Below are 12,185 nucleotides of genomic sequence, written 5' to 3' on the forward strand. Positions count from 1 at the left end.
TATCTCAGCCAATCATGGATAGTGGGAAGGTTGCTGTCTATTTCTGTGGCTTAACCAACTAGGCTCGTAATTTAACAATTGTATTCGTATTTACAGATGGCATACAAGTTTGTTATTAAGGCACATGAAAGTTCACATGTTCCAGAAGGCATTTCTGCCAGAACACGTATTTTGATTTTTAAAAAAAGTTTACGTTCAAATGGCTCTCCTGTGAAGTAGTGACCCGCGACATATGCCTAGTTTCCTGAAACGTGTCACATATTGTAATGAGTGTCAAAATCAATTAATCCGAATCAATATCTGTTTGTGTTGAGAGATCAGTGGTTCTCTCAAGGAAGCATTGGAAGGGATTCAAGATGGTCTAGGGCTGGCGTCTGAGTTGGTTGGACACCTTGGTTGAACCCCTTCAATTATATTAGTCAGCAGCTTCTTCTGTAAATTGGAATAAATTGACTTTATTAAAGGTGGCCAGTAGCCTAGCGGTTAAGAATGTTGGGCGAGTACCTGAAAGGTTGCTTGTTCGAATCCCTGAGCCAACTAGGTGAAACATCTGTCAATGTGCCCTTGAGCAAAGCACTTAACCCTAATTGCTCCTTTAATTCGCTCTGGATAAGAGCGTCAACTAAAATGTAAGATTAATAATAACCTGTTCCAAGGTGACTTCAAAATGTGAGCAATACAAAAGCAACTGATGAATCATGAAAAATATTCATTTTCATCTCAAGTTCATTTATGTACATGTTCCTATGTGTTGTGCTTATGGCTATGGATCTATAACCTATTTCAGTCAATACAAAGCAATAATGCTGTTTGAGTTTACTTGGGTTTTATCTCCACTTATTAAGTTGTGGGTGTTCGGGAAAAACCTCTGTGGGGAATTGCAGAGTAAGTCTAATTACCTGGTTTTGGCAAGCATGTTCAATCCCAACCTCATTGTTTGGATTCTCAAAATTAAACGAGTGAGAAAGCTAAAAAGGGGAGGATGAAAAATTGTCGACATGCGCCCTAATTTCAGGAAACGTGTCAATCTATTACAGTGGAATACTGGAGGTCCCTCAAAAAACTGTTTACATTTACATATGCAAATGTAAGAGATTCTGTAGATCCATATAGGTCACTAATGACGTTTAGCTTGTGAACTGCAGTACAAACAATGTATAATATTACAGCTTCTTGTGATAGACTTGCATGGTTAGCAATTCCAACCACACAGCCTTTGACCATGATTGGGTTTGTTTGATCATTGTAAGCCAAAGTGTTTAAATGGGCGAATGTCATGCAATGCACTGAAATGGCATTTACAGTACAGTACAGTATATCCAAGGCACCCCGATGCTAATAATTACAACAACAATGGTAACAATGTTCATGATGATGGAGCACTGACAAAGCCCATTAATTAGTTTGTTTGTTTTCTATATTACTATGTGTGTGGGCCCATGTTGTTCATGTGGGCTCACTAAAAGCAACGGATTACGCTGTGGTGCTTGTTTTGCACTCGGTGGGTGGAGAGAGAAATATCTCAAAATGTCAGGTTTGAATTCCATAGAAATCTGTGACACCCACGTCAACCTGTAATCCTGGCTATTACAGGGCTTTAGTTTCGATACGTGCATCATCATTACTTGGGTTGCCATGCACACACAAATGGCTGGCTTTGAAACCAGGCTTGGGAGAGTACTGCAGTACCAGGGTACTTTATAGTTATGGCACACTGTTGATTAGTCTGCGAACAACCTGCAGGCATGCTACTGCGTTTTCTCCTATGAATGATGTACTTTGAAAGACATACAGAGTGTCTACTGTGTGCATATGTGTCTGCATAGAGAAGGTCACCAGCCAACTCAAGATGTGTACATATTGTTAGCAGTTGATGTTATTCTTCAATAACACAGACCCCAAAGCAAATCAGGGGGAGAAGAATAAATCATAGTTATGCTGGGAAGTAGATGGTAGATGTTAATTCTTCCCTGTTCTCAATGTTTCTCCACTGAACAAAGAGACATGATGTAGTTTATAGCCTCAAGTCTAGCATGTGGCTGACCAATTAGAATTCCTTGCAATAAAATTGGGCTACTTGCCAAACCCCCAAGTATCCTGTTTCAGGCTCAATGTATAGACCATTTGGACCAATTAGAACTTGCCACATGTAGCTATGAGTCGCTGGTTGGAACCACTACAAAGATTCTAAACAGATGTTGAACTGAAAAACAACTATTTCCATTGATTGTTAATTCCCTCTTGACCACTAGTCCTCTTGACCACTAGTCCTCTTGACCCCTAGTCCTCTTGACCACTAGTCCTCTGCGTTGGGTATATTTATCGTCTAATATTCTTACAATATCTATCCCTTTTGCTAATTCAACTTTTAAACTGGGAGAGCTTTACATTAAATGGGGGATGATTTAACCCTACCCATCTCTAATCTAATTGGAGGAAAGGTTAAATCAATGTGAATCTAAGAAGACCAGAAAACATTGCAAGCCTCCAAATGACTGCACATAGAATTCCATTAAATAATCTATCAGTCAAAGCTTAACAGGCAAAGATGATCAGCTGAATCTGCGACTAATTCCACCATCTTATTGGCTAATGGTGGCCAATTCTGCTATAAATGTTTAATTGCAGTAAATTACATCATTGTTGTGTTGAAAATATCGACACATGATGTTGCTACAGTACATCTGCAAGGCCAATACAATATTGGAGGACAGAGGTTTTGGGCCTAACAAAGGTTTGAACTGGGCCAAGTACCAATGGTGGGCAGGGGTGTGGGTAGATTACATTTCTTCCTGGTAAGGGAACTCCTATGTGTGCACCAACATTATTTATGGGCATAATCATAGAATTACATATAGAATCCCTATTAATTCAATAGGATCTCTGTGGGCCTAGTCTCTGTGGGCCTAGTCCTCATTTAACTTTGAAAATGTATTACCTTTTATTGTGGCATGAACACAACCAGTCATGATGTTTTCATCTGATTGTCAAATGATCACTTCAAAGGGCTCCTTTACTAGGCTACTCAAATGACCAGCCTCCAAACCTTGGTGAATGGAAAGAGACATCTCTTACACAAAACACCAAAAAGTGTTATGATATTTGCCAATTGTAATTAGGTCAGAATTTATGCGTCCACTGCCTTGGCAAAATGTCAGTGTTCTCTTTGAACCACATCGCATTTTGGAGCGTAGGTTATACCACCCGTTTTCATGCCCATTCGCTCATTTTTCATGCCTCTGACATGCGGAAATGATAAATAATGGTGTAATAGCCTACAGTTTTCTTGACATTTTGTTTTAATTATTTTGATAGGCTCATGTTTTAGCGGTATGGCGTACCCCCACTATTTATTTTGCCAGGCACCGTACCAGACCATACCACCTTACTTTCACCCCTGTTTAAATGTAATGTGAAACCTTTGCAATCTGGTTAAGTCTGTGTCAATGATGAGACAAACCTAAAAAACCGAGGTGCTCAAGAAACACCTGACAATGGATAAGTAGGCCTACACATGTTGTCCTTTGCTTTCATATATATATGTGTAGCCTAATGGAAGGCTACCCTAGATGGATGTCACCTTAAAAGGGATGCATTCAACCACATGGAGACACAAAAACAGACGCTTGGGAAAATAGAATGTAGGTCAGACATTGTTAAAAGGCAGAAAGGCAGGTATATAGCTGGTCATAAAAGCCGTCCATTTGGTATTCTTGGTTGTCGGCTATATACCGGTAAACTACTCAAGGATACACAATTGGACCGAAAGGGGTGGGACGCACAAAGCCTGGACCGCATCAATAATTGATCGCTCTCTTTCGGTCAGAACGTGGGACGTTTCAGAGGGGAGCTCTCCATGTGATTCAGTGAGTTCCTTCATCAGCTGCAGTTCCCCTCATAAACACACTCATATAGCCAGTGTGCAAGAAGGAGCAAGGACATACCTTTTTGCCAGGAAACCGGAGATGCTCAGAGTCTGCACTTAATATCATCGCCTGCCATTGCAAGGAAACTTCATTTTTGAGAGTCTTACTGACGTTTTTGATAGATTCCAATCGCCGGACAGGTAATTATTATGAGCGCTGAAGAAAACCCTTCTGTCGGGTTAACTATGTTGAAGGGTGAGAAAGGAGCTCTCCACTAGCAATGGTGCTGAAACCTGCCTTTGGTCGAACAAGGAAGTGTTTCTGTATAACCGCAATCATTTCCATGGTGCTTTCACAAATGCAACGCCTTTATTCATCAGTTTTATGTTGACATTGACTGATAATCTAAATGCATACGCTATTTTTGCAATAGGCTACATACAATCAAAAAGGCATGGTTATTGTTCATGAAACAACATCGTAGGTTATAGGAATTATGAATATTGATCGGTTGTAGATGCGTTGACAAACATTTGGAATCCTTAAAATATAAATTATGTGTATTGGAAGATGGAAGTTTTCAATATGAGGAGGATTATTGTGTATTTTGGTCATCACCCTTCACCTCTGCAACTCCCGGGAAATGTGGAGACCTCTAAGAAATAGTTGTAAACGTGGTTTTAAGTATCGGGGACACATTTTAGACTTTGAGTAACCTACCAATAAGAACACAAGTTTCTTTATAATTCTCAATAACAAACCAGACATGATCAAATGTGATGTTTTAGGCCAACAATGAACATACTAAGTGTGTAGGAGAAGTGTATAGCACCATATTGTTATTTGTGTCAGTGAAAAAAGGTACATGCATGATTGTGCATGCCTCTGTGTATAGGCTATGAGGTCTGATATATTGACGGTTGGTGTCCTTCCTATGGCGCCCTGAACAGTCAGCCTACCTATGAGCTATTACATGCTTATTTTTATTGGTGCTAAGAGGCATATTCAATTATTTACATCAATGGATTCTTATAGAAATATGGCTGAATAGGGTTTTAAAAGTTTCTTCAGAGTAAAGGGTTTCGGTCAAGACAAGTTACACGTTTCAGTGGGAACTCAACACCGACTGTTTTTCTTTTTACTTTAGATCTGGCAATAAAGGACTATTTCTCCTGCTGGACCTGAATGTAAGATCGTGAGGATAAAGAAGGCAGGAATTAAAAGCCATCATCATGGATTTTGTTATGAAGCAAGCGTTGGGAGGTAAGTTGCTGACGTTATGCTACCACTGCCTGATGAGATCATGCAGTCTTAGGCTGTTATCTCTTTGGGGAGATACGGGAGCGTCCGAGTGAGATCTTCAGTGCCAGACTATGGGTCATGACGAGGTCCGTTAAGGCGACTGAAAGCACTTTGTTTATATTGGTTAATGGGTTTTTGGAGATACACAACTATCACGTTATACTGTTACCTTATTGTTATGTATATATTCTGGGAAAGTGAACTTGGAATATTACCTATGCCAGTTCATCATTGTAAGCTATATGTTTATTGGTGAAATTTGAACATGCATATTTGATATATTTAGAAAGTTTGGATGGTTATTGATAGATTATGTCGAAGAGATTATTATGTCGATAATATTTTGAATAAACACGGGTTTGGTTATGCGCAATTGCGCACTGCAACTCCAGCAGTTAGTCAGTCCCTTTGTTGAGAGCTCTTGGCAATTTTGCGCATTTCAGTATCCGCACAGATGCATTGCACATGTTTTAAAGCCCGTATCCTTAATGAGCAATTTACTCTACCATGAAGGTCATCTGGAGCGTAGGGGTTGAACAATCGTCCTTCCAAAAAACGAATACAGTGGTAGCCTACCTGTAGCCTTCCAATGAGCACCATTACAAACATACTTACTGTGCAGTACAGTACAGTACATCTTGACTTTGTGCTACACTGCTCCTTATCTTCCAGCTGCAAAAGTCTATCAACACTAATTTAATCTTCAACAATTTTATTAGTGCACATTCAATATGCATGATTTGCTTTTGATAATTACTTGAGCTGAGATGTCCCTGTTTGGGATTAACATATAGAGTAATTATTTTTTTAATGAATATAACAAATTGATCCTATCATCAATATGCAAATCAATCTAGTGGATGGTGAAGTAAGTAAGTGTCTTGTATGGAGAGGTGCTAAACCTAGAGATAGAGTGTAATACAGTAAACCTTCTCAAATCCTTACACAGCCCCCTCCCTCCACACACACACACACACACACACACACACCCAACCTTGTCCCTTGCCATAAAAAACATGACTTGCCATGCAACCCCGTCATCGCTGGCTTTTGACAGCTGTGCATTCTGAGACGCGATGATGGATACGCGGGAGAAACCAACACTGACTGATTAGGGAGAGAAAGGGCTCAAAGAGGAAGAGATGGGATTCATTGCATTAAACAGCTGCTAGATAAGGCAGTTTGTCAGGGCCCCTGGTCAGGTGTACACAGCTACATCGATAAAGAAAATGAGTAGAATCCACTGAACTGTGTGCAAAGGGATTTCACACGTGAGGAAATTGAGCTGTGGTGCCAAGGTCCTAACCTTCAGCAGTTTGGAGACATGTTCTTGGTTATTTCTCTCCTACAGATGTGGGAAATGTGTGTGTGGAAGAAGATTGCCTTTTGGTTAATGAAGTTTGGCTTGTTTCCCCATCGTAGCCCTTTACACTGGCAGATTTGGACACTGATAAATGCCTAAATTGGAACGCAGTGGCTGTACAGTAACATGCTATACATTACATCAGAGCTCTGGCTCTGCGCTTTATGGGTTTGATTGACAGCCGTGACAAGAAATTAACTCCATCCCTCCCGCTAATTAGGCCACTTTTGAATTGTTTTGTTGTTGTCTTAGTGAGGGAAATGCTGTAAATTAAGACGACTCTATGTATTTTGAAAGATGAGACGTTGAGGATTATAATGTCATACAAGTAAGCCAAACACCCGTGAGTCCAAATGTGCATTTCACATTTCCATATCATAAAACTCAAGTCATATACAGTGTCAACATTTATGATCACTGTTTGATGTACAGTTACAAGATGACATGGCATCATACCCTGGGTTGTTCTGAACAGAATGAGCCTATCCGAACCGCAGTTTCGCGGCCCCCGCAAAGTCCGAGCAAGGCCCCCCGTCCAACCCATGTTTAATATGATATACAGTACCAGTCAAACGTTTGGACACACCTACTCATTCCAGGGTTTTTCTTTATTTTTACTATTTTTTACATTCTAGAATAATAGTGAAGAAATCAAAACTATGAAACAACAAATCAAAATATATTTTATATTTGAGATTCTTCAAATAGCCACCCTTTGCCTTGATGACAGCTTTGCACACTCTTGGCATTCTCTCAACCAGCTTCTCCTGGAATGCTTTTCAAACAGTCTTGAAGGAGTTCCCACATATGCTGAGCACTTGTTGGCTACTTTTCCTTCACTCTGCAGTCCGACTCATCCCAAACCATCTCACAGACAGTGTCACCAGCAAAGCACCCCCACACCATAACACCTCCTCCTCCATGCTTTACGGTGGGAAATACACATGCAGAGATCATCCGTTCACCCACACCGCGTCTCACAAAGCCACGGCGGTTGGAACCAAAAATCTCAAATTTGGACACCAGACCAAAGGACACATTTCCACCGGTCTAATGGTCACGTTCGTTGAGTACAGGATTGGACCAAGGTGCAGCGTGGAATGCATACATGTTTATTAACGAAGTTAACACACAACAAAACAACAAAAGCAACGTAACATGAAGCTCACAATGGCTACACACAAACAAGCCAAACAAGAGTCAAGATCCCACAACATAGGTAATCAGAGACAAAGATCGACAGCTGCCTCTGATTGGGAACCACACCCGGCCAACATAGATCTACAATAACATAGAATGTACACATAGAAATTCACACCCTGACCAAACCAACCAAAGAAAACCGGGCTCTCAAGGCCAGGGCGTGACACTAATGTCCATTGCTCGTGTTTCTTGGCCCAATTAAGTCTCTTCTTCTTAATGGTGTCATTTAGTAGTGGTTTCTTTGCAGCAATTCGACCATGAAGGCCTGATTCACACAGTCTCCTCTGAACAGTTGATGTTGAGATGTGTCTGTTACTTGAACTCTGTGAAGCATTTATTTGGGCTGCAATTTCTGAGACTGGTAACTCTAATGAACTTATCCTCTGCAGCAGAGGTAGCTCTGGGTCTTCCATTCCTGTGGCGGTCCTCATGAGAGCCAGTTTCATCATAGCGCTTGATGGTTTCAAAGTTCTTGAAATGTTCCGTATTGACTGACCTTCATGTCTTAAAGTAATGATGGTCTGTTGTTTCTCTTTGCTTATTTGAGCTGTTCTTGCCATAATATGGACTTGGTCTTTTACCAAATAGGGCTATCTTCTGTATACCCCCCCCCCCCCCCCCCCCACCTTGTCACAACACAACTGATTGGCTCAAACGCATTAAGAAAGAAATACATTGCACAAATTAACTTTTAAGAAGGCACACCTGTTAATTGAAATGCATTCCAGGTGACTACCTCATGAAGCTGGTTGAGAGAATGCGAAGAGTAAGCAAAGATGTCATCAAGGTAAAGGGTGTCTATTTGAAGAATCTCAAATATAAACTACACTTTTTTGGTTACTACATGTTATTTCATAGTTTTGATGTCTTCACTATTATTCTACAATGTAGAAAATAGTAAAAATAAAGAAAAACCCTTATATGAGTAGGTGTGTCCAAACTTTTGACTGGTACTGTATATTTCTTGCCATGGCGCCAAGAGAAAAATGTGCCGTTTTATAGCTAATCTCATTCTATTTTACACATTTTGCCATGAGGCTGAGAGAAAATGTTGATGTTTTAGAGCTCAGCGATTCTTGAAAGACAGGACAATCTCCACTTTTTTCCCACAAATATTTGTCTTAATATTTTGATAGATCAAAGTATCACCATGTACAACTTCCGAATTCTTTTCATAAAATCCCTCTAACTGGATTTAGGTAAACTCCATCAGACACCATAAAAGGCAGTTCATTTGTACAACAAGTGTTGAAAGGCCTTGATTGTTTAATGCTAACATTCGATTATTCAAATATGTAATACAAATCTCCAAACTTCTTCTTGTTTTGTTTTATAGCACTATTAAATGCTCCAGGGCTAATTATGTTAGCATTTTGCCATGTTTTTCTAGATTTAGAACATAAAACAACATTTATCAAGCAAACATTATCCATTAGCAAATACTTCAATTGTTTAAACATATGTTGCAGAACAGTGATTCCAATATTTTTTCAGAATATTCACCAAAAATGTTCTTAAGGGGGTTAGCCATCAGTGATGGCAAATGGCGCCGGAGAAGATGGCTGTCGTTTTACAGCCCTCTAACCAAATGTACTATTAGTGTTTTTTTCGCGTTATTTGTAATTTATTCTGTACATGATGTTTCTGCCACCGTCTCTTATGACCAAAAATAGCTTCTGTATATCAGGACAGCGATTACTCACCTCGTATTGGACGAAAATTACTCACCTCGTATTGGATAGACACCCAATAAGGCCCAAATCCCCGTCATTCGCATGAGAAAGAGACTGAGATATCGTGGACGTAGGTCGGGGTGCCTTGTAAGGATCCGATGGCAAGCGAATAAACTGCCTCTTCCATCAATCCTATTAGCCAATGTTCAATCATTTGAAAACATATTGGACGACCTAAGATGAAGGCTATCCTACCAACGGGACATTAAAAACTGTAAAATCTTATGTTTCACCGAGTCGTGGCTGAACGACGACATGGATAACATACAACTGGTGGGATATACGCTACATCGGCAGGATAGAACGGCTGACTCCGGTAAGACAAGGGGTGGCGGTCTGTGTATATTTGTAAACAACAGCTGGTGCATAAAATATAATACTAAAGAAGTCTTGAGGTTTTGCTGTAGACCACACTATTTACCAAGAGAGTTTTCATCTATATTTTTCGTAGCTGTCTATTTACCACCACAAACCGATGCTGGCACTAAGATTGAACCGAATGAGCTGTATAAGGCCGTAAGTAAACAGGAAAACGCTCATCCAGAGGCAGCGCTCCTAGTGTCCGGGGACTTTAATTCAGGGTAACTTAAATTCATTCTACCTAATTTCTACCAGCATGTTAAATGTGCAACCAGAGGAAAAAAAACACTAGACCAGCCTTTACTCCACACACAGAGACGCGTACAAAGCTCTCCCTCGCCCTCCATTTGGCAAATCTGACCATAACTCTATCCTCCTGATTCCTACTTATAAGCAAAAACTAAAGCAGGAAGCACCAGTGACTCGGTTAATAAAAATGTGGTCAGATGACGCAGATGCTAAGCTACAGGACTGTTTTGCTAGCACAGACTGGAATATGTTCCGGGATTCTTCCGATAGCATTGAGGAGTACACCACATCAGTCACTGGCTTCATCAATAAGTGCATCGATGACGTCGTCCCCACAGTGACCGTACGTACATACTCCAACCAGAAGCCATGGATTACAGGCAACATCCCCACTGAGCTAAAGGGTAGAGCTGCCGCTTTCAAGGAGCGGGACTCTAACCCGGACGCTTATAAGAAATCCCGCTATGCCCTCCGACGAACCATCAAACAGGCAAAGAGTCAATACAGGACTAAGATTGAATCGTACTACACCGGCTCTGACGCTCGTCGGATGTGACAGGGCCTGAAACTATTACAGACTACAAAGGGAAGCACAGCTGCGAGCTGCCCAGTGACACAAGCCTACATTTTACATTTTAGTCATTTAGCAGACGCTCTTATCCAGAGCAACTTACAGTTAGTGAGTGCATACATTTTCATACTGGCCCCGCGTGGGAAACGAACCCACAACCCTGGCGTTGCAAGCAACATGCTCTACCAGCTGAGCTACAGGGGACCTACCAGACAAGCTAAATCACTTCTATGCTCGCATTGAGGCAAGCAACACTGTAGCATGCATGAGAGCATCAGCTGTTCCGGATGACTATGTGATCACGCACTCCGTAGCCGATGTGACTAAGACTTTTAAGCAGGTCAACATTCACAAGGCCGCAGGGCCAGACGGACTACCAGGACGTGTACTCCGAGCATGCGCTGACCAACTGGCAATTGTCTACACTGACATTTTCAACATGTCCCTGACTGAGTCTGTAATGCCAACATGTTTCATGCAGACCACCATAGTCCCTGTGCCCAAGGACAATAAGATAACCTGCCTAAATGACTACCGACTCGTAGCACTCACGTCTGTAGCCATGAAGTGCTTTGAAAGGCTGGTCATGGCTCACATCAACACAAATTATCCCAGAAACCCTAGACCCACTCCAATTTGCATACCGCCCCAACAGATCCACAGATGATGCAATCTCTATTGCACTCCACACTGCCCTTTCCAACCTGGACAAGAGGAACACCTACATGAGAATGCTGTTCATTGACTACAGCTCAGCGTTCAACACCATAGTGCCCTCAAAGCTCATCACTAAGCTAAGGACCCTGGGACTAAACACCTCCCTCTGAAACTGGATCCTGGACTTCCTGACGGGCCGCCCCCAGGTGGTAAGGGTAGGTAACAACACATCTGCCACGCTGATCCTCAACATGGGGGCCCCTCAGGGGTGCGTGCTCAGTCCCTTCCTGTACTCCCTGTTCACCCATGACTGCATGGCCAGGCACGACTCCAACACCATCATTAAGTTTTACGACGACACAACAGTGGTAGGCCTGATCACCGACAACGATGAGACGGCCTATAGGGAGGAGGTCAGAGAACTGGCCGTGTGGTGCCAGGATAACAACCTCTCCCTCAACATGATCAAGACAAAGGAGATGATTGTGGACTACAGGAAAAAAAAGAGGACTGAGCATGCCCCCATTCTCATCGACGGGGTTGTAGTGGAACAGGTTGAGAGCTTCAAGTTCCTTGGTGTCCACATCACCAACAAACTATCATGGTCCAAACACACCAAGACAGTCGTGAAGAGGGCACGACAAAGCCTATTCCCCCTCAGGAGACTGAAAAGATTTGGCATGGATACCTCAGATCTTCAGAAAGTTCTACAGCTGCACCATCAAGAGCATCCTGACTGGTTGCATCACCGCCTGGTATGGCAACTGCTCGGCCTCCGACCGCAAGGCACTACAGAGGGTAGTGTGTACGGCCCAGTACATCACTGGGGCCAAGCTTCCTGCCATCCAGGACCTCTATACCAGGCAGTGTCAGAGGAAGGC

At 41.9% G+C, this 12,185-nt stretch overlaps 1 protein-coding gene across 1 annotated transcript in view; it reads left to right on the forward strand.

The window, feature by feature from the left end:
- Positions 1-5,098: 5,098 nt before the first annotated feature.
- Positions 5,099-12,185, forward strand: part of LOC311107540 (complexin-1-like) — a gene marked incomplete at its 5' end in the record, with an annotated part of 54,115 nt that continues 47,028 nt past the window's right edge. The window contains one exon of the mRNA XM_084150047.1: positions 5,099-5,129. Coding sequence (XP_084006173.1) covers positions 5,099-5,129 — 31 coding nt within the window. The remainder of the gene's footprint in view (positions 5,130-12,185) is intronic.

The sequence above is a fragment of the Coregonus lavaretus genome, assembly GCF_964263955.1.
Source record: "Coregonus lavaretus genome assembly, chromosome: 32".
NCBI lineage: Eukaryota > Metazoa > Chordata > Actinopteri > Salmoniformes > Salmonidae > Coregonus > Coregonus lavaretus.